The 20,779-nt window shown below is 36.3% G+C and overlaps 1 protein-coding gene and 1 pseudogene across 1 annotated transcript in view; one reads left to right on the top strand and one right to left on the bottom strand.

Moving 5' to 3' along the window:
* The window catches only part of Exoc6 (exocyst complex component 6), a 94,893-nt gene extending 77,476 nt beyond the window's left edge, over positions 1-17,417 (bottom strand). Inside the window, exons 1-6 of the mRNA XM_013034323.1 lie at positions 17,413-17,417; positions 14,937-15,108; positions 13,489-13,536; positions 13,301-13,391; positions 10,345-10,390; positions 2,724-2,928 (exon numbers count right to left, since the gene is read on the bottom strand). Coding sequence (XP_012889777.1) covers positions 2,724-2,928; positions 10,345-10,390; positions 13,301-13,391; positions 13,489-13,536; positions 14,937-15,108; positions 17,413-17,417 — 567 coding nt within the window. The remainder of the gene's footprint in view (positions 1-2,723; positions 2,929-10,344; positions 10,391-13,300; positions 13,392-13,488; positions 13,537-14,936; positions 15,109-17,412) is intronic.
* Positions 3,018-5,534, top strand: LOC105999339 (annotated as a pseudogene).
* Positions 17,418-20,779: the final 3,362 nt, after the last annotated feature.

Genomic DNA, 20,779 nt, shown 5'->3' with positions numbered 1-20,779 from the left:
TTTTTCTGCTTATGTGGTGCTGAGGAATCGAACCCAGGGCCTCATGCATGCAAGGCAAGCACTCTACCACTGAGCCACCTTCCCAGCCCCTATTTTCTTATTTTTAATGTAGGTATAGAATCTGTAGCAACTGACTCCTTTTTACTTCATGATTTGTGCTTTTTCTCTTCCTTTTCAGTCTTACACAGATTTATCAATTTTACTTAAAAAAGGACAAGAATCAACTTTTAGCTTTTTTCATATTCTTATTTTACTCTGACTTATATTATGTAGATTTCTGCTATTTTTATTATTATTTTTTCTTTCAGTTTAATTTTCTGTCTCCTTAACTTTTTGAAACAATTACTTAAATCACTAATTTTAGACTTACTTTCTTTCCTAATTTTTATAGTGAAGGCTGCAAATTTCCCTTTAAAAATGTGGGGCTTTAATCTATAAAACAAATAAAACAAAAGTTCTCAGAATAATCATGTTTTCTGCACCCAGAATCTTATTCTCTTATACTTATTCTCTTATACTTTTCCTTTCTTTTCTTTTCTTTTTTTTTTTTTTGTCAGTCGTGGGTCCTGAACTCTGGGGCCTGGGTGCGGTCCCTCAGCTCTTTAGCTCAAGGCAGGCACTCTACCACTGGAGCCACAGCACCACTTCTGATTTTCTGGTGGCTTATTGGAGATAAGAGTCTCACAGACTTTTCTGCCTGGGCTGGCTTTGAATCGCGATCCTCAGATCTCAGACTCCTGAGTAGCTAGAATTACAGGCCTGAGCCAAAGATGCCTGACAGAGTATACTTTTTCTAGGCTACTAATGTGATATTGAAATTCTAACTCACTGACCTACAATTTGACTATTTCTATTTCTACTCTGTTACCCACAGTGTAACCATATTCCCCATCATCACAGTATAAAGAAAAATGATATGAGGTCTGGATTCCACAGAAAACAGATGGTAAGTAGCTTTTGTTCATTTGAAGTAATTTTTTTTTGTTTTTATCAATCAAGTGGAAGATCCTGATTTCAAGCTTTAGCACTGCCCAAAATAGATGAATGAATGAAAATGTAATTTGAAAACTGAGCCTTTCAAGGTAACTACAACTGAAAAAAAGCAATTTCAAAAAGTATTAGTATATATAACAACTCGTATCTTATTGCATAGGTTGCTAATTTTATTAAAGTAAATTTATCTTGGTTAAGAATTTTCAAAATTAGTACATCTTCAAAGTGAACAAACTATTAAACACAGCAAAACAACGAAGAGTAGCCACACACAAAAGGTTCACATATAGTTCCACTTATACATAATATCCAGAATAAGCATACCATAGATATAACAGATAAGTTATATCTATAAGTGAGTCAGGAGGGAAGGGAAACAACTGCTTAATGGCTAGGGGGTTTCCTTTAAAATGATGGAAATTATTTGCAACTAGACAAAAACAATGGTTATATAATATTTATACTAATTGCAACTAATTGTTCACATTAGTTAATTTTGCAATCATGCATGGTGGAAAGTCACCTGTAACTCCAATACCTATGAGCTGTAATAGGATGATCATGAATTTGAGGCTGATCTTCAAAAGAAAAACCAAAATAAGCTGGGGATTCATGTCTGAAATTCTAGCCACTCAGAAAACAGAATATTAGAAATATTAGGGTTTGAGGTCAGCCTGGGAAAAAAAGTTCATGAACCACCATCAATACCAATTGCTGGAGATGATGACACATGATGCTATCCACCTATGCAGGAGGCTGAGATCAGGAAGATCATGATTACAGGCAAGCCCAGTCAAAAAAACTTCATAAGACCCTATCTCAACAGAAAAAAACCTAAGCATGATGAACCATGCTTTTCATGCCAGCTACACCAGGAAACACAGGAGGATCATGGATGCAAGTCCATGCCACTAAAACAAAATTTAGACCCTATCAAATAACCCGAACAAACGTCTAGAAGTGTAGCTTACATGGCAGAGCACAGGCCTAGCAAGTGCAAAGCCCTGAGTTCCAACCCTAGTATCACCAAAATAAATAAATAAATAAATGTTAACTTTGTTATATAAAATTTTCACCTCAATAACAAAGTAAAAATTACTATACAGTATATGACTCGAAATGTTAATACAATTAGAAATATACTGGAGATTATTTGATTCATAATCTTTTAAAAGTTTCAAAATAGGTTCAGTTAAAATACTGAATTTTAATTTCCTTTAACAATGGTCTCTTACAAACTACTTTAACTAGAAAAATAAAACAAATCTGAGCATCAGTCACTCACATCTATAATCCTAACTACTCAGAAAGCTGAGATCTAGAAGATTTTGGTTCAAAGCTAGCCTGGGCAGAAAAGGGTGAGAGATTCCATGTCTAAAATAGTCAAAAAGCTGGATTGGAGGCCTAACTTAAATGGTAGAGCTCTAGCCACTTGAGGCCCTGACTTCAAACTCTGGCACAACAAAAGAAGAAAATAAGAGCCACTCTAGTGTATAATACTTGAGAGGAAAAAAAACGAGGCACTAGAAATCATGTTTTGGGGCTGAATGCCAATCATGTTTTTGGCTCAGGTGGTACAGCAATAGCTCCAAGAAAGAAAGTCAAGTGAGAACATGTGGCTCTGAATTTAAGTAAGCACAAGAAAAAAAATGTAACCTAACAGAGTAAACCTTGGACATTTTATATTTTAGATTACTAAATAATATAAAATTAAAGCTGTTTCTTCTTACCTGCTTCATTGCTGTTTCACCTATTTTGTCAGAATGTTTTCGAATGCTTTCCAAAAAATCTTTAAGGTCAGACATGGAGATTTCTTTAATATCTTCACGGAGTTTAGGGAGGTTATCTATCATCAGCTGGCAGAAGCGATACTGACTAACGCGAGGAAAGTACACATTCTCTAATTGCTCCATAGTTTTTAGGGCAGAATAATACCTGTGAGAAGTTAAAAAGAAAACTCTAAAAGAAGTTCTTATCACATTAATTTTACAAATAAATATAAATACTCTAACAATCCTATCAAAATGGAGCCACAGAAGCTGGAGGCAGAGCTCAGTGGCAGTATTTGACTGGGATATACCAGGCCCTGGGTCTGATTCTCTAGAACTGAAGAAAACAAAATGGGAATAATTATAGTAATAATCAAAATGATCAAAATTAACATTTATTTTAATTTACTAGAGTACAAACAAATTTGCAGGCTGAAAATGCATAGCTTATACTAACAAATTTCCTTTATTTAACTTCATCTAATTCTATAACATCAAATATTATCACAGCATCTTAAATGTATTGTGTAATTTATGAGTTATATATAATGTTTTGTTATTTAACATATAATTTCATATTATTTCTCCTACCACAGTATTGACTCACATACTATCACATCAAAGAAGTGGTTAGCACAGATTTAATTCTCCATTATAGCATATGTTACAAATAAAATATATGATAGAAGAGCTCAACAGGCAGGGACAAATGTAACTGTACCATGGTTTCCTAGAAAACATGAAATATGATACCATTATTGGAAGATAGTAATCAAACATTCATATTATAATCCATATAGCAGCTGCTAAAAAACTAGAGATACAACTAATAAGTAGATTAAAAAATGAAACATTAAACCCTTCAAAACAGAAAGGAAGAATATAAAAACTAAGTAGTGCTAAGCACTATAGCTCATACCTATAATCCTAACTTCCCAATTCCAGGCCAGCCCAAGCAAAAAGTGCACAAGACCTCATTTTCACCAATAAAACACAGGTGTGGTGGTATGTACCTGTCATCCCAGCTATCAGGATCACGAGAATTATCAAGGTGGTGAAGCACAAGATCAAGGTTCTGCAGCAGCAGATTATTTAGAAGAGAGAGGGCCAACTACCTCCAGTAGTTAACTGAGGAATAGCAAGACTGAGACCAGTCTGAGGCTAAAGTGGCCAAGTGGCCTCTTTGAACCATAGGATCCAGTTGGTTGAAGATGAGCTGGACAATGCTCAAGAGAGCCTGGCCACTGCCCTGTAAAGGGTGAGGGATGTGGAAAAGCTGCTGATAAGTAACAAATATGAAGGTTGAGGAAAACAGTCCTACAAGAGGAAGAAAAGACGAATTCCAGGAATTCCAGCTTAAAGAAGTTAAGCCTATTGTAGAAGAGGCACATAAGAAGTATGAAGAAGTAGCATACAAGTTAGTGGTTACTGAAGGAGACTTGGAACCCACCAAGGAATAAGCTAAGTTGACATAGTCCCAATGCTAAGGGACAGATAAGATCAGACTGATGAACCAGAACTTGAAGTGTGTGAGTGCTGCTGAAGAAAAGTTCTCTCGGGGCTGGGAAGTTGGCTCAGTGGTAGAGAGCTTGCCTTGCATGCCTGAGGCCCTGGGTTCCATTCCTCAGCACCACATAAGCAAAAAGAAAAAAGCCGGAAATGGCACTGTGGCTCAAGTGGTAGAGCGCTAGCCTTGAGCTGAAGAGCTGAGGGGCAGTGCCCAGGCCCAGAGTTCAGGCCCCACGACCGGATATTCCCCCCCCCAAAAGAAAAGAAGACAAACATGAGAAAGACATAAAGATTCTTACTGATAAACTCAAGGAGGCAGACATATACTGCATTTGTTAAGAGAACAGTAGCCAAATTGAAAAAGACAATTGACTTGGAAGATAAACTAAAATGCACAAAAGAGGAACATCTCTATACACAAAAGCTGCTGGACCAAACCCCTGCAATGTCCCTCTGCATCTTCCCACAAGATGCTGCTGCTCTTCCTTCTCACCCCAACTCTGCCTGTATCTCACCCAGAGAAATAATCAGCTACCAGGAAGCAGATGCAAGAATCATGGTTCAGCCGGGCATCAGTGGCTCACGCCTGTAATCCTAGGTACTCAGGAGGCTGAGATCTGAGGATCGCAGTTCAAAGCCAGCCCGGGCAGGAAAGTCTGTGAAACTCTTATCTCCAATAAACCACCAGAAAACCAGAAGTGGCACTGTAGCTCAAGTGGTAGAATGCTAGCCTTGAGCTGAAGAGGTGAAGGACAGCGCCCAGGCCCAGAGTTCAAGCCCTACCACCAACAACAAAAAAAAAAAGAATCATGGTTCAAGGCCAGTAAAGATGAAAAAAGCTATCAAAACCATATTTCAAAAAACAAACTTAGTGGGAGGCAGAGATAGGAGAACTGCATTCTGAGGCAGCCCCCAGGCAAAAGCACTACAGATATGGCTCAAGAGAGAGTGCTTGCCTAGCAAATAGATGGCCCAGAGCAATAATAGTAACAACAGCATGGTTTAATTTAACCATTTTGCTATTATTATTATTATTATTATTATTATTATACTGTTGGCAGCAACCATTTATAAAACATGCCAAAAAATTCCACAACTATAAACAGCCATCTCTCTCATTTTTAGAAGGTAAGTTTTCAGCCTAATGCATACTGCCCTCCAGAGGAAGAAAACAGGTATGGACCTGTCTTTCTGAGACAACTAGAGCCAGAAAAAGCATCCACCATGAGAAACCTCACCTGCTCTGTACCATGTACCAGCTGAATCAGAAAGGCAAAGGTTACCCCCCCACACCCCCACCCAAAGAAAGAAAGGAAAGAAGGGAGGGAGAGAGGGAAGGAAGGAAGGAAGGAAGGAGTTGTTTTTTAAGGCTTTCAGCTTTAATATATCTTTAGAATTTATTTAAACGTTCCTCATTAGAAGTAACCAAATTACAATGGTGAGACTTCTGTTTTGTTTTGTTTTTCTGGTCAGGGCTAGTATCAAACCTAAGATCTCATGCATATTAGACAAGTGTTCTACCACTAAGCCCCAGGCCTCGTGCCAAATCAATCATTCCTGATTCTTCTCAACCACTCACAGAATGGATCATGTGCCCTTAATGCTGAGGTGACCAGTTAACTGCTCTCCTGCCTCCTTGAAAGACAGAAGAAAATTATGTTTTGCCATTGATGTAGCCATGTGAAACATTTTCCAGAGCCGGGCACCAGTGGTTCATACCTGTAATCCTAGCTATTCAGGAGGCTGAGAATCTGAAGATCACAGTTCAAAGCCAGCTGTGGCAGAAAAGTCCATGAGACTTATCTCCAATAAACTACTCAGAAAAAACCAACAGTAGCACTGCAGCTCAAGCTGTATACAGCTATCCTTGAGCACAAAGAGGCTCAGGGACAACACCCAGCCCCTAAGTTCAAGCCCCAGGACCAACAACAACAAAAAAAAAGTAAAGAAGAGAAGAGAAAAGAAGAGAAGAGAAGGGAGAGAAGAAGAGAGGAGGGAAAGGGAGGGGAAGGAAAAGACAAGACAAGATAAAAAGAATATAAAAATCAACCAGCGAGCTGGGTACCAGTGGCTCACACCTGAGCAGAGATCTGGGGATCTCTGCTCAAAGCCAGCCCCCGCAGGAAAATTGGCAAGACTCTTATCTTCAATTAACCACCAGAAAACCGGAAATGGTATTATGGCTCAAGTAGTAGAGCTCTAGCCTTGAGCTGAAGAGCTCAAGGACAGCTCCTAGGTCCAGAGTTCAAGCCCCATGACTGAAAAAAAACTTATCAGCCAGTGGGTTAATTCTGGCTGTGGGAGGCTGAGTGCTGAGGATCATGGTTCCAAGCCAGCCTTGGCAGCAAAGTCCAGGAGACTCTTATCTCCAATTAACTATCCAAAAAGCCAGAAGTGGAGCTCTAGTTCAGGTGGCAGAGTACTAGCCTTGAACAAAAAAGTTCAGGGAGAGCTCCTGGTACCCTAAGTTCAAGCCTCAGGACCAGCACACACACACACACACACACACACACACACACACACACACACACACACACACACACAAAGACTAAGAAATGAAAAGAATATAAAAACTATAAATGCATATGCATCAAATAATAGCACTTCAAAATACATAAAGCACAACTGAAAGAGCTAAGGGAAAACAGATAAACCTATAATAGTAGCTGAAAATTTAACACCACTTTTGTACAGCTAACATACATCATTAGTACAAATGGCATTAAAAAAATTCCAAGGATACATAAAGACTGAATTACACCAACAAACAAAACCTAATTGATAGTTATAGAACACTAAATACAGTATCTTCAACTACACATGAAATATTCACTAAAATAGATCATAAACTGAGCTGCTAAAAAAGTCTTTACAAATGCTTAAAAATTGAAATTTGCACAGAGTATGTTCATTGGCCCTTTTAGGGTCACAATCTAGAAATCAGTGATAAACATATTAATATATATTAATATATATAGAGCTGGGATATGGCATAAGTGGTGGAACATCTACCTAAAGAATGTAAGAACCGGGCTGGGAAGGTGGCTCAGTGCTAGAGTGCTTGTCTTGCATGCATGAGGCCCTGAGTTTGATTCCTCAGCACCACATAAGCAAAAAGAAAAAAAAAAGCCGGAAGTGATGTTGTGGCTCAAGTGGTAGAGCGCTAGCCTTGAGCTGAAGAGCTGAGGGACAGCACCCAGGCCCTGAGTTCAGGCCCCACGACCGGATCAAAAAAAAAAAAGAATGTAAGAACCTGAGTTTTAAATCCAAGTATAGGGGAAAAAAGTTATTACAATATCTAGAAAATTTCTTTAATACCCTAAGAGCTTTAAAAGATTACAAGAAAAACTAGAAAATATTTTTAACTTAAAAGCAATGAAAGCATATTAAAAATGTGTGATTATAAAAAAAAAAGTGTGAGGGCTCGGAAAGTGGCTCAGTGGTAGAGTGCTTGCTTTGCATGCATGAGGCCCTGGGTTCAATTCCTCAGCACCACATAAGCAGAAAAAGCCGGGAGTGCCACTGTGGCTCAAGTGGTAGAGCACTAGCCTTGAGCTGAAGAGCTGAGGGACAGCGCCCAGGCCCAGAGTTCAGGCCCATGACTGACAAAAAAAAAAAAAGTGTAAGCCAGGTACCAGTGGCTCATGCCTGTAATCCTAGCTACTCAGGAGATTGAGATCTGAGGATCGTGGTTCAAAGCCAGCCCAGGAAAGAAACTCTGTGTGACTCATCTCCAATAAACCACTAGAAAACCGGAAGTGGCACTGTGGTTCAAGCGGTAGAGAGCTCGCCTTGAGCTGAAGAGTGCAGGGATAGTGCCCAAGCCCAGAGTTCAAGCCCCATGACCGACAAAAAAAAAAAAAAAGTGTGATCAGGTGTGGTATCAAAGAACTCTAACTGCAGCTACCAGAAAGCAGAAGAATAAGGATTTAATGCTGATAGCCAGGCTGGGCAATATATATTAAGATGTTGTCTCAAAATACTTTTTTATTTTCCTTTTTTTATTGTTATTATATATGTACGGGTTACAGTTACATAAGTCAGGTAAAGAGTACTTCTTTTTGTGGACAATATCACCTCTTCCCTTGCTTTCTCCCAGTTTTTCCCTCTTAAAACTTTGTTTTGTTTTTTAGTTGTGGGGCTTGAACTCAGGGCCTGGGCATTATGCCTGAACTCTTTTGCTCAAGGCTAGCACTCTACCACTTTGAGCCACAGCTTACTTCTGGTTTGTGAGCAATTAATTGTGGATAAACATCTCCCAGGGACTTTTCTCAGACCTCAGCCTCCTGAGTAGCTAGGATCACAGGTGTAAGCCATCAGTGCCTGGTCAAAATACTTTTTTAAATTATGAAATGTAACTACACAATGCTCCAAGCAAAATTTATATCAATAGAAATTTGTAGAGTTCAAAGCACAGGTTAAAAGATAATTTCCAAGTTAAAAGGTATCCCTACAACAAATGGAAGTGAACAGACCTACACAAAAACATACCATAAGAAATACAGGGCTGGGAATGTGGCTTAATGGTAGAATGCTTGTCTAGCATACATGAAGCCCTGGGTTCAGTTCCTCAGTACCACATAAACAGAAAAAGCCAGAAGTGGCACCATGGCTCAAGTGGTAGGGTGCTAACCTTGAGCAAAAAAAGCTCAGGAACAGCGCACAGGCCTTGAGTTCAATCCCCAGGACTGGCAAAAAAACAAAAACAAAAATAAACAAACAATAAAAAACAGAACACAGAAAACAATGAGAAGGTTCTAAAGAGAAAAAAGTTAGATCACAAAGAATAAAAAATTGAAATGCCTCAAACTTAGCACTGGAGATTGAGAGCATGACAGATTAAAGGAAGGAGGGAGGAAAGGGGGCAGCAAGAGGAAGAGAGGGGGAAAAAAAGACAGCAAAGGAAATAGAGTAAAAAAGGTAAAGCAATAATAGAAGTTATAAATAATCAGTTGAAAGGTAAATGATTTTGCTCCTATAAAGAAAACTAGTAAATAGGAATTAGAGGAGCTAAGGCCTGTTTATTTGCAACAAACACATGAAACTATTTGAGTCTTTAAATAAAATATAAACATCTATAACAAGGATCTTTTGGTTTATACTTGTGCAAAATAAATAAGAGAAAGAGGGATGGAAGGAGGGCAGGAAGGAAGGAAAGAAATAAAGGAAGGAAGGAAAAGAGGGAGGAAGAGAAGAAGGGAGGGAAGGAAGGTGGGAAGACAAGACACTGGGTTTATTAATAAAAGAAAAACCCGGGCCTAGGCACCAGTAGCTCAAACCTGTAACCACTCAAAAGGTTAAATCTAGAGGACAGTAGTTGAAAGCCAGCCCAGGCAAAAAGTTCATAAGACTCCATCTACAAATTACCAGCAAAAAGCCAGACTGGAGATGTAGTTCAAGTGGTAGACTGTCATCCAATCAAGCAAGTCAAGCAAGCTCAAGATTCTAAGTTCAAACCCCAGTAGATACGTAGATAGATGGATGGATAGGTAAATGATAGAACATTCCACTTCTTAGTGCCAACTGGTAAAGTCTAAAGAAATTCAATGTGTAACAGTATAGACATCAGGGCATACACAAATCTCTTGACAATAAATTTGTCTGTAAGTGTTGTAATAATTAAGTAGCTATGAATAAACCAAGAAAAAAATCATTACTTCCCTAGTTGAAATGTTCCTTATTTATTTTGGCTTTTTAGTATTATTTTATTCATTTGTATTAAAAAAACCTGAATATAAACTACTCTAGCCTAGACTGACAAAATAGAACTACCTATATTCTGTTTCTACTTCACATTATACACTTAGCCTTAACTATATGTTGGTAAGTTAACAAAAAATTGCTCTTTGGTTGTCTATTTCAATTTTTGATGTATTTACAAAAAAACAAGGATTCATAAACAAATGACTGTTGTTTTCTTTATTAATGATCCTGATAAGTCAATTTCATGAACAAAGGTTACTGTGAGGCAGAAAGCAAAATTCACATGATTCCCTTTAATAGTAAGTTTATCTGTGCTTTTAATTATAAAAAAAACTATATATCTAAAACAAGAAGAAAGAAACCAACTCACCTTTTTGTACTCATCTGTTCTTTTAGCTTACTGTACATTTCCAGCACTGTATTTAAAAAATATAACATTTTAACTTTAAAAACAAAAAGAGCATTTTGAGAAATTGCAAGTTAAAGCAGACAAAACTATACTGCAAATTCTTTAGTTTTTCTCTATCCTTCGAGTTGGCCTGATATGTTCAAACAAACTGTTAAATGCTTCAATAAATTAAAATATTTTTCTTTCCAGATTAATATTTATAATATATTATATATAGTTATATAATATGCTGATCCTAGTCAGAAATTAACTGTGCTATTCAGAATTCATTATTTCTTCCCAGAAGTGGAAATAGAAGTTGGACTTAGTTATTTGAGAGGGAAAACTGAGGGACAGTAAGATTTATTGGTTTTGATGTAACATAGCAAAGAAAATAATACAACTATCTTATAAATAATTAGACAGGAATACTTAGACCACATCTACAAAGCAAAACTTACCAAATGCTAACAGTATATAACAAAGGTAGAAATAAACCAACAAAACATTTTTGTTCATCTCATCCTTCCTACAATCCCTGAAATGCATTTGTTCAATAAAATTGTCATTAACTTCAGCAAAATAATATGCTGTCACCATAAAAGCCATGAGGGCTGGACGCTGGTGGCTAACACCTATAATCATTGCTACTTAGGAGGCTGAGATCTGAGGATGATGGCTTGAAGCCAGCCTGGGCAGGAAACTCAGTGAGACTCTATTTCTATCAAAAACAAAAAAGCCAGAAGTGGCGCTGTGGCTCAAGTGGCAGAGCACTTGCCTTGAACAAAAGAAGCAAAAGAAAGGACAGTGCCCAGGTCCAGAGTTCAAGCCCTAGTACCACCCCCGGGGGGGGGAGGGGGAAGGGGAGAAGGTGGGGGGGAAGAGCCATAAGCCTTTTAACCTTAGCAGAATTTCAAAAACGTAAAATTTGTAAGTAAATCCTTCCTGGTTCATGAAATTTTCATAGATCTGAAGGATAGACTAAACTTTTTTTCCAGATTTTCTAGTTATATGGCTACCACTCCAAGTTTGCAAAGGTATTTTTTACTTGTCTAAAAGCTGTAAGACCTTCACTGGTGGCTTAGTGAACCAGCTGTAACTCTATGGCATCACAAGACCCTCTGCATACCTCTATCACATTGTGATATTTCTCTCAAACAAAAGCATTAGAGTGAACATAGAACCTGGGACAGATCCTGCTGCTAACAGCATAATGTTCTTTGAACTCTTCTGTTTTAGCTCAATAATTCTGTAAACTTCCATTAACTTCATTAATTCCACATTATTTCTACATAAAAATTATGCTTTCCTCAAAACAGCAAGTAAACTTAATATCCCAAGAAAAGGTACTATTTGTTCTTTTAATTCTTAATATCCTATTATATTCCTCCAAATTCAAGAAGGAATTGATTCTATAATTAGTGACAAACTTGTCTTGATTCACATTATAACTTCAAAAGCTGTATCGTTTTTCACCTTTATGATTCTAATAGCTATCATAATGTTTGACACACAAAAAACATAATGAATAGCTAATTAGATGGAAGGATTAATGGAAGACAGTAGGTAGTTCTGGATGAGGCAATGAAGACCACAATATTTACATGAACTCGAGTCGCTGTCCAGCCATCAAGGCAAAGACAGAAGCAGTAACACAAACTTAACATCTACTACCTTTTATTTCTCTATTTCAAATAGCCCAGTAAGAGGCTATTAACCTGCATTCAGCTCTTTGTCATTCCCTCATACTCAACTTGTAGGCTTAATATCCAGAATAGTAAAGTACAAAGCACTCAAGCTGTCTACTGGATATTACAATGCATCTGATATTATCAGAGGTATCAGCCATTATCATAAAGAAATAAGTTTCTCAACCTTAAAACATAATGAGCAAGTGCTTTACTTACTCAAAGATAATTTATCAGTAGCCCAGGTCTATCACAGATAAACTGAATAGACTTTCATTGATTCAAAAAAAGCTATTCCCTAACAATGCTCGAGAGAAATGTACTCATTACCTTACTCGTGTAACTGCAACCTCTCTGTACAGCATCTTTACAATAACATAAAATGAAATAATTTTTTAAAAGCTATTCTTATACATGAGACAAGAACAATACAATTGTCTTAGCCATGAAAAATTCTGATAGTTTTAATAATATGATTTGTATTTTACCAATGCTAAATTTTTGTCATGTAAGTATTATACAAAATATTCAGCTTTCCAGATTAGGTTCCATGGGCCAGAAATTAATTAGTTTACAATATTAAGGGAAAAATGACATATACCTGATTCCATCTGAACAGGATACATTCAACTTAAAGTATATTAAATCCAGGTAAAAAGAAACTACTAGTTTCTTCAGTATTTATGTGTTGTCCAGTAATATCTGAGCCCTAACAGAGAGACCAGAAACTAAGTCTTTTCAAAAGACTTAGTTTTCTGGGAGGAAAAGGCAAAGACTTATCACTTTTGATGTTTTCTTACCTTATCAGCAAAATGACATTGTGAGCAAATCAAAACCAACTTGCTAAGTGACAAACAGAAAACAATGGAAAACTAGAGGTAGAAAAAATTAGGCAAATTAGGCAAAGGTGAGAAAATATAATCAAAAGACACTCTCCCTATAGGAAAGCATTCTGAGGGGGGAAAATGGAGGTAGGGGAAACAGGCCAGCAGGTGAAGGACAGATGGAAAATTAGGCAGAGAGGAAATGGAAACAGAAGCTGATCTGGGAAACTGATGTGACAGATAATCAAATAGGGGTTCTGTAAAATAAACTCAGAGATTCAGGGAAGAGAACAAGAGGAAAGGTAATTATGGGCTTTGCTGGAAAACAATCACTATCTGTAACTCCCATAATGAAAAATATGGCATTATTACATTATAATTTTACCAAGCTAGACATCAATCACATGATAGATAAGTTTAACTCACCTGGCAGGCATAACTGCAATTTTTCTACAACAGTTGTAATATTCCTCTGCTGAATTCTACATCGAATAATATCTTCTGTTTGGACTATTACCTTAAGAAAGAAAGCCATGTTCATAATTTTACATAAACAATTTAAATAGCATATATATATAGATATATATTGAGTGCACAAATTATCATTTCCTTACCTCTTTTCCAGCATCTTGAAATCTTCGGTTGGTATCAGTAACTTGCACCTTAAAAATAATTTCACCTTAGTTAGACAAACATGCATAAAACTGCCCTGATGTAACTGCTCACCCTTGTAATCAGATCATACTTCATGAGAAACTTGGAACAAAGAAATGCAAATTCAAATTAACTCTACAGCTTGAACTTGAACTTTTGATTGAAAAGGGCTTTTGTTAACTTCAATTACTTATGACAGTTCTTTTTAACAGATTCTGTGGCAAACTTCTCAAATTTACTCAGGATTTTTGAACTTTACTTGCTTCTCTAAGTCTGTCAAACAATTCAAATCACTGACCCAATTGACCACTGGTCCCTTTTTGATAACTTCAATGAGGTCTATGTGCCATTTATTGTCTGTAGGAAATGGTGATTGCATTTTATGGTAATTAAACATTTATACTTTGCTGAATGCAAACACTGGGTGGTTGATGAACATCAAACACGAAAATCTCAATCCACAGCAACATTTTGATGCTGCAGGTGCAGACAAAGCTCAACCTCAAATTTTCCCACATACTAAGTGACTCATTAGGTCATCACAGTAAGGAAGCACATTCTGGTTTATTAAAAATCTCATTAATTTCTGAACAAAGATGCTCAGTGACCTCATTGATGCTGTATTTGGTCTCTTGTTATCTGAATATCCTTTATATAATGGTTTTCTAATCATAACATTAGAATTCTGTCTGCTAAGCACTTTAAATGTGAAGAAAGATAAATAGGACAATTCTTACAATTATGTATTTTATATGTGAAGTGAACAAATCTACATCTCAAAAAATAAAGCTTTCTCTGCATGGCAGAAAAGGTAGACTCTCTACAAGAAAATTCTGCATTACTGTAAAACCCACAAATTTTCAATATAATTAAACAGTTTTGAGAATAAAATCATTTGTAGGAAGTTTTTTTAACATTTTAGAAGAGTTTTTTATCAATCAATATTGTATTGTCAATTAGAAATTGTTAAAACTGCAAATATGGACTTTCATTGTATGTCTTCCATGCAGAGAAAGAAATTCTATTAATACATGCATTACTTGATGTAGAAAAAAATTACTCCTGACACTAGCACGATAACTTTGTTAATACAGCATAAAGAGCATTCTCAAATACATATACTAATTTACTTCCTGAAAGCTCATTCAATAATAGCATATGGGGCTGGGAAGGTGGCTCAATGGTAGAGTGCTGCTTCCTCAGCAGCACATAAACAGAAAAAGCCAGAAGTGGCACTGTGGCTCAAGTAGAAGAGTGCTAGCCTTGAGCAGAAGAGCTCAGGGACAGTGCCCAGGCCCAGAGTTCAAGCCCCACAACTGACCAAAAAAAAAAAAAAAAAAGACATATATGTACTATAATAGTTGTGTAGTTTAGTGAGAATAGAGACAGAATTTAATACATTTCCTACCTTCAGTTTTTCTGCATCAGTCCTTACTTTAAGGAGTTCTGTAATAGCATCTACAAAACCCTGATGATGAAAATTGCACATCTTTTCAATTTCCTTGTCATGGTTACGGATACAAGCATCTAACTTTTCCATAAACTTCTTGTGTGCATTTGGCTGGTCATCATACACGGATCTGTATGTATATAAAAAAACTAAAATTAACTTTTCCATTCATCAAAAGTTTTTTCTTTATTAAGCTCAATGTATCTAGCAACTCGATCTAACCTCTGAATAAATGGGCTGGGTAATATTACTAAGTGGAGGAATAATTTTAAAATAAATTTAAAAGAAATAACTATTTTTAAACATGTTAATATTTTAAAAGAAGGCAGGTGAAGACTTATGTAACTATAACTCCTCTGTACATCACCTTTACAATTAAAAAAATGTACTTATTACCTGAGTTATGTAACTGAAACTCCACTGTACAACACCTTTTAATAACAATTTTAAAAAATAAAAAAGAAGTCAGGTGAAGTGACTCATGCCTGTAATCCTAGCTGCTCAGGAGGCAGAGATCCAGACATAGGGAAGATTACAGTTTGAAGATAACTAAAGCCAAAATTTCAAATGACTCTATCTTAATCAATAAAAACTAGGTGCAGTAGTACACATTTGTCTTCTGAGATAAAGAGTAAATAGGAGAATCATGTCCTAGAACAGTCTTGGCTATGAATGAGAGCTTTTATTTGAAAAGTAACTAAAGCAAAATGGGCTGGGGTATGGCTCAAGTCTTAGAAGATCTACTTAGCAATAGCGAGCACAATGCCCTGAGTTCAAACCCAGGTACTGCCAAACAATTAATAAAACACCTTTTTTCTAAAAACAGGAATACTAACTACCAAATCATACTGCAATTGATACAGTGCTGTTTTTCTGAGCAACTCTTCAAATTTATTGGTTAAAGCCTATTGAATAGAATGTCCAAATGGTTAGAAAGTGTTATATACAGTGTATTTTTAGTGATGTAACTTAAAGATTAACATAATGAAATACTCTTTTTACCGGGAGATCTGATTTTTGTAAAGAGTAAAAATACATCTATATTATGATTACAAACAGAATTGTTAATGTTAACAGTGCATATTAGCTACTGTGAAAAACATTTCTATATTTTTTTAAAGGAAGGGCTTGTTGCTTCCCAGCTGTTTCCCAAAAGCAAAGGAAGTTTTTAAGTCTTTTCTGTTTCATGTTATTTGTTTATATTATACTTAATAATGGGTGAATTAAAACTAAAAACTAAAAGCATAAGTAGAATGGCATATCAGAAATGTTTTTATGTTTTACCTTACACTTGAACAACTATAAAAAAACAACAACAAAAAGTAGACAGAAGCCCTCTACATTTATTACTAGCTATCTACAAATAAAGATCTAAGGCTCAAGAAGTGAAAACTAAATCTTTAACATACTAAGACTTAAAAACAATCAATGTGTGAATAAATAATTACAGAATGAAGAAACTCATGATTTCTAATAGTATTTACTATGAATCAGAACAATTATTAACTATATACTAACTCTTTAATCCTCACCACATGCCCAAAAAGTATTGCTTTTATCCTTGACTTATGACAAATTATAATTATGTTAATGCTATATATTCCATACTTTGAGAGTGACAACTGCAATATGAAGTTTGGCTTTAGAGCTCATATTCCCAAATACAAAGCTACCATCGTGTTCTCCATGGCATACATTTACTTACTGTATCTTAGGACCAACTATTTCTACATAAAGAATACCTGTTCCCATCCCTATTCACTATGCAATAAAGGACAAACCTTGTCCCTGACTCCTGGAAGTTAAGTCTTTGGATTGTCCTGCCTAGGAAATGTCTTTACTTAACAGTCCATTTATTGGTGAGGTTGGGTCTTTCGGCTTTTGAGGAGTTGAAAACTTAAAACCAGCATGGTTGGTAGTTAGCCATGTCTACATGAACAATTAGTCTTAGATATATGACCACACTACCCTAACAAAAACCCTGGACTTCAAGGCTTGAATGATCATCTCTAAATGAAGATTCTAAGTGCTGACAAACTTCACTGCTGAGAAAGGTACTCCCCACATCATGTCACTGGGAAAAGACATCTAAAAGCTCACATGGGAAACTCTCCTACCACTCTGCCTTATGTGTTTTTTCCATTAATAATTTTTTTGTTCTTATTTTGGCAGTACTGAGGTTTGTTAACTTTAATCTGTATTCTTCTGCTATAACTGTGAATAAAATAGCTTTCTCATATTCTAAATCACTCTCCCAAGTTTTTTAACCTGAGGGAAGTTCTGGGGACTTTTCAAAATATACCTCTATATCTGTTGTTCATTGTTTGAGGTTCAGTGCAAGTTTCATTTTTTTCATAGAACTTTATCAATCAATTCTATGCCAAATACTCTTTTAATCTGAAGAATAGGCAATCTTAGAGTCCTTTATTCTCACGTCATCATCTATTGTTTTGTAATTTAAATGTTTCATGAATATTAGATGATTTTTTTTTGACCCGGTCGTGGGCCTGAACTCTGGGCCTGGGCGCTGCCCCTCAGCTCTTCAGCTCAAGGCTAGTGCTCTACCACTTGAGCCACAGCACCACTTCTGGCTTTTTTTTTCTGCTTATGTGGTGCTGAGGAATTGAACCCAGGGCCTCATGCATGCAAGGCAAGTGCTCTACCACTGAGCCACCTTCCCAGCCCAATATTAGATATTTTATTTCCCCCCAATACCTTAAACTTCTTGAAGTCAACTTCCATGTCTTAGCTCAGTGAGTACTTAATAGAACACTGAAGACAGCAAAATAGAGCAGCAACCCAGCTCCAATTCTTTAGGAGCTAGAATGAGACTCCGACCTTTGATGTCTTCTCCTCTAGATACTACTCTTTCTCTCAATTTGCTTGTAAGTATCAAAATCCACAAACATACTAAAAGTATTGAAGTATCATGCAAGTGCCAGAATCCAAAATTCATCTTATGATGAAATGTTGACCATAGTAAGGACTTAGGATACTCCTAGTGTGGGCCAAACATATCCATAATATCTGCTATCTGGGATGCAAGAACAGGAGGATTATGGTTCAAAGCTAGCCTGGGCAAAGCATGAGACCCTTATCAGAACTGGTAGAGTATTTGCCTAGCAAGTGTTAGATCCTAAGTCTAACTCTCAGTTCTGAGAGAAAGAGAAGGAAGAAAAAGGAAACAGGGAAGAGAGGGAAAGAAGGACCAAGAGAGAGAAGGAGGAAGAGAGGAAGAGAGGGAGGGAATAGGAGAGAAAGAGAGGAGGGAGCAGGGAGAGAGAAAAAGAAGGAGGAAGGGATAAAGGAGAATGGGAAAAGAGGGGGACTGGGAGAGATGGAGAGGAACCAGGAAGAAGAGGAAGGGAAAGAGGGAAAGGATGGAGGGAAAGGGGAGAGGGAAGAAAGGAGGGAAAGGAGGAAAGGAAGGAGGGAGGGAATGAAGAGAGAGGAGAAGGGGAAGAAGAAGAGGGAGGGAGAAAGGAGGGTTGGGGCTGGGAAAGTAGCTGTGGTAGAGTGCTTGCCTTGCATGCATGAGGCCCTGAGTTCGATTCCTTAGCACCACACAAACAGAAGATGGACATGGCCCTGTGGCTCAAGTGGCAGAGCACTAACCTTGAGCTGAAGAGCTAAGTAGCACTCAGGCCCAAAGTTCAGGCCCAATGACCAAACCAAAAAAGAGAGAGAGAGAGAGAGAGAGAAAAGGAGTTGAAAAGGGTTGATCATAGAACGCCCTCATTTTAATAATTGTAGCACAAATCTAAAAATCAAGTAAACACTCAAAATGGAACTAATCACTATATACAGTCAATTTAATCTACTTATAACAATGAAAAAATAAGTAGTCCAATAGTCACTGGTGGCTCACACCTGTCATCCTAGCTAATCAGGAGGCTGAAACCAAGATCTTTGTTCAAAACCAGCCAGGGCAGAAAAATCTGTTATACTACATTTCAAGTTAACCTGAAAAAACTAGTCTGGAGACATGGCCTAAATACCAGCCATGAGCAAAGAAAGCCAAGTTTGACTGTGAAGCCTGGAGTTCAAGCCCTAATCCATCATAAAAAAAATAAAATAATAATTAGATATTTAGTAATAAGGTGGACAATATGTAGATAACTGGCAGAAGGGAGGAAGGGAGGGGATACACACACACACACATATCAGATTATTGGAAAAGGGGAAGGCAAAAACAGTTTGACAGTTTACAAAGCTAAAATTATCAATCTTTGTTTCCTGTTAGGATCTATGTTTAATAACAGAGATGATTTAGAAAGATCATGTAGGGAGAAGGATATGCAGAAAATAGAGAAAATGTGCTGTTCTAGTAAATAATTCTCCATAGTGACTTAACTGGCCATAGAGCAATCATGACTTGCTTCTGGATTAATGATGATAAAACCATAAAAGTAACAATTTCAAACAATTCACTAAAAATTTACTATCTTCAGTACTTTACATGCATTATCACATTAAACATTACCTACAAATTTATGAAAGATTCTGTTAGCACTCCACTTTTCAAATGGAGTTTGGAGAACTGATTTAAATCAAAAGTCACATCAAAAACAGAGTCAAGATTTAACTCCAGGTTTACCTGACTAGAACACCACTGCTGTTGCTATTAAATTCTATAGACTTGTCAGTTTGCAATAGTGATAAACAACATGGAATGCAGGGAGAAAGTACCAGTACTGCACCCAAACGCATCACCTTTGAAGATCAACAATTGAGAATGACTCAACAAGGAATTCCTGATGTGCACTGCTGCATCCATCAGGTGAAATCAACCAATGGACAGAAAAAGGAGATGAGAACTGAGGCATTGCTAATTGTTAGGCAGCAATAAGTTAGAAACGCAACAAAATAAGGAAGAACTAAATTGTTAAAGAAAACAAATTTATCTGCCATCAATGAAGAACTCTTGAAACTTTTCCTTTTTGCCTTTCAATGATTATCATTATTCTTTGAAATTCTGATTTGCAAGACAGGAAAAAAAATTACTGTTCAGGGGCTACTCATTCTTTGAATTCTATGTTGATAAACAATAATATCCTATGTAATATATTAATGTACTAAATATATTACCATTCTAATTTTTTAGTAAAATATACTTTTAATGAAAATAATTATTTCTTCCAAAATGTCCCTCGGGATTTTACAATATGTATTAGAAAATCTAATTATGTTCCTATAAATATAACAGAACTGGCAAACTGAACATTAGAAAATTGGTTAATTTTCTATTACTACAATCACTAAGGTAGAACCTTACTACTCCAAATACACGTAATGACATCAATGTAGGAGAATTCAAAAAGTTTAGCACAATAAATCTTATTTCTTGCAAGATTTAATGATATATAACAAAATTTAATTTTTTACAAAAATTTTAAAAAGAAAAAACTTTAAAGCAAAGGTAGTTTATGCTTTACTGATTTATTTACATATTTACATATTTTAATTTCAGGAACTAGGAACATATGTGTTAAAATAGTAAAAATCACAGCTACAAAACCTTTAAGTACAAACAAAACTCATTTACATTATATCAAGTTTTACACACTTGAGCAAAGTGTTCAATATTATGTAATAATATTTGATCATCCAAAATGTCAGGCTCATGAAATTTAAAAAAGTAAATTTTCTTTCACAAATGCCTTTTCAATTGTGTATACAGGACTCCACCTAGTGGTAATAAAATATAAAAATAAGTACGTTAAAATTAAAAGGTTAAAATGGTTAAAGAAATTAATACTTTTATCATAAAATGTCTTAACTAAGTATCTGAGTCTACTTTT

Source organism: Dipodomys ordii, unplaced genomic scaffold (genome assembly GCF_000151885.1).
Source record: "Dipodomys ordii isolate 6190 unplaced genomic scaffold, Dord_2.0 Scaffold188, whole genome shotgun sequence".
NCBI classification, from domain to species: Eukaryota; Metazoa; Chordata; class Mammalia; order Rodentia; family Heteromyidae; genus Dipodomys; species Dipodomys ordii.
The sequence above is the reverse complement of the archived record's forward strand: the minus strand, read 5'-3'. Positions and strand labels throughout refer to the sequence as shown.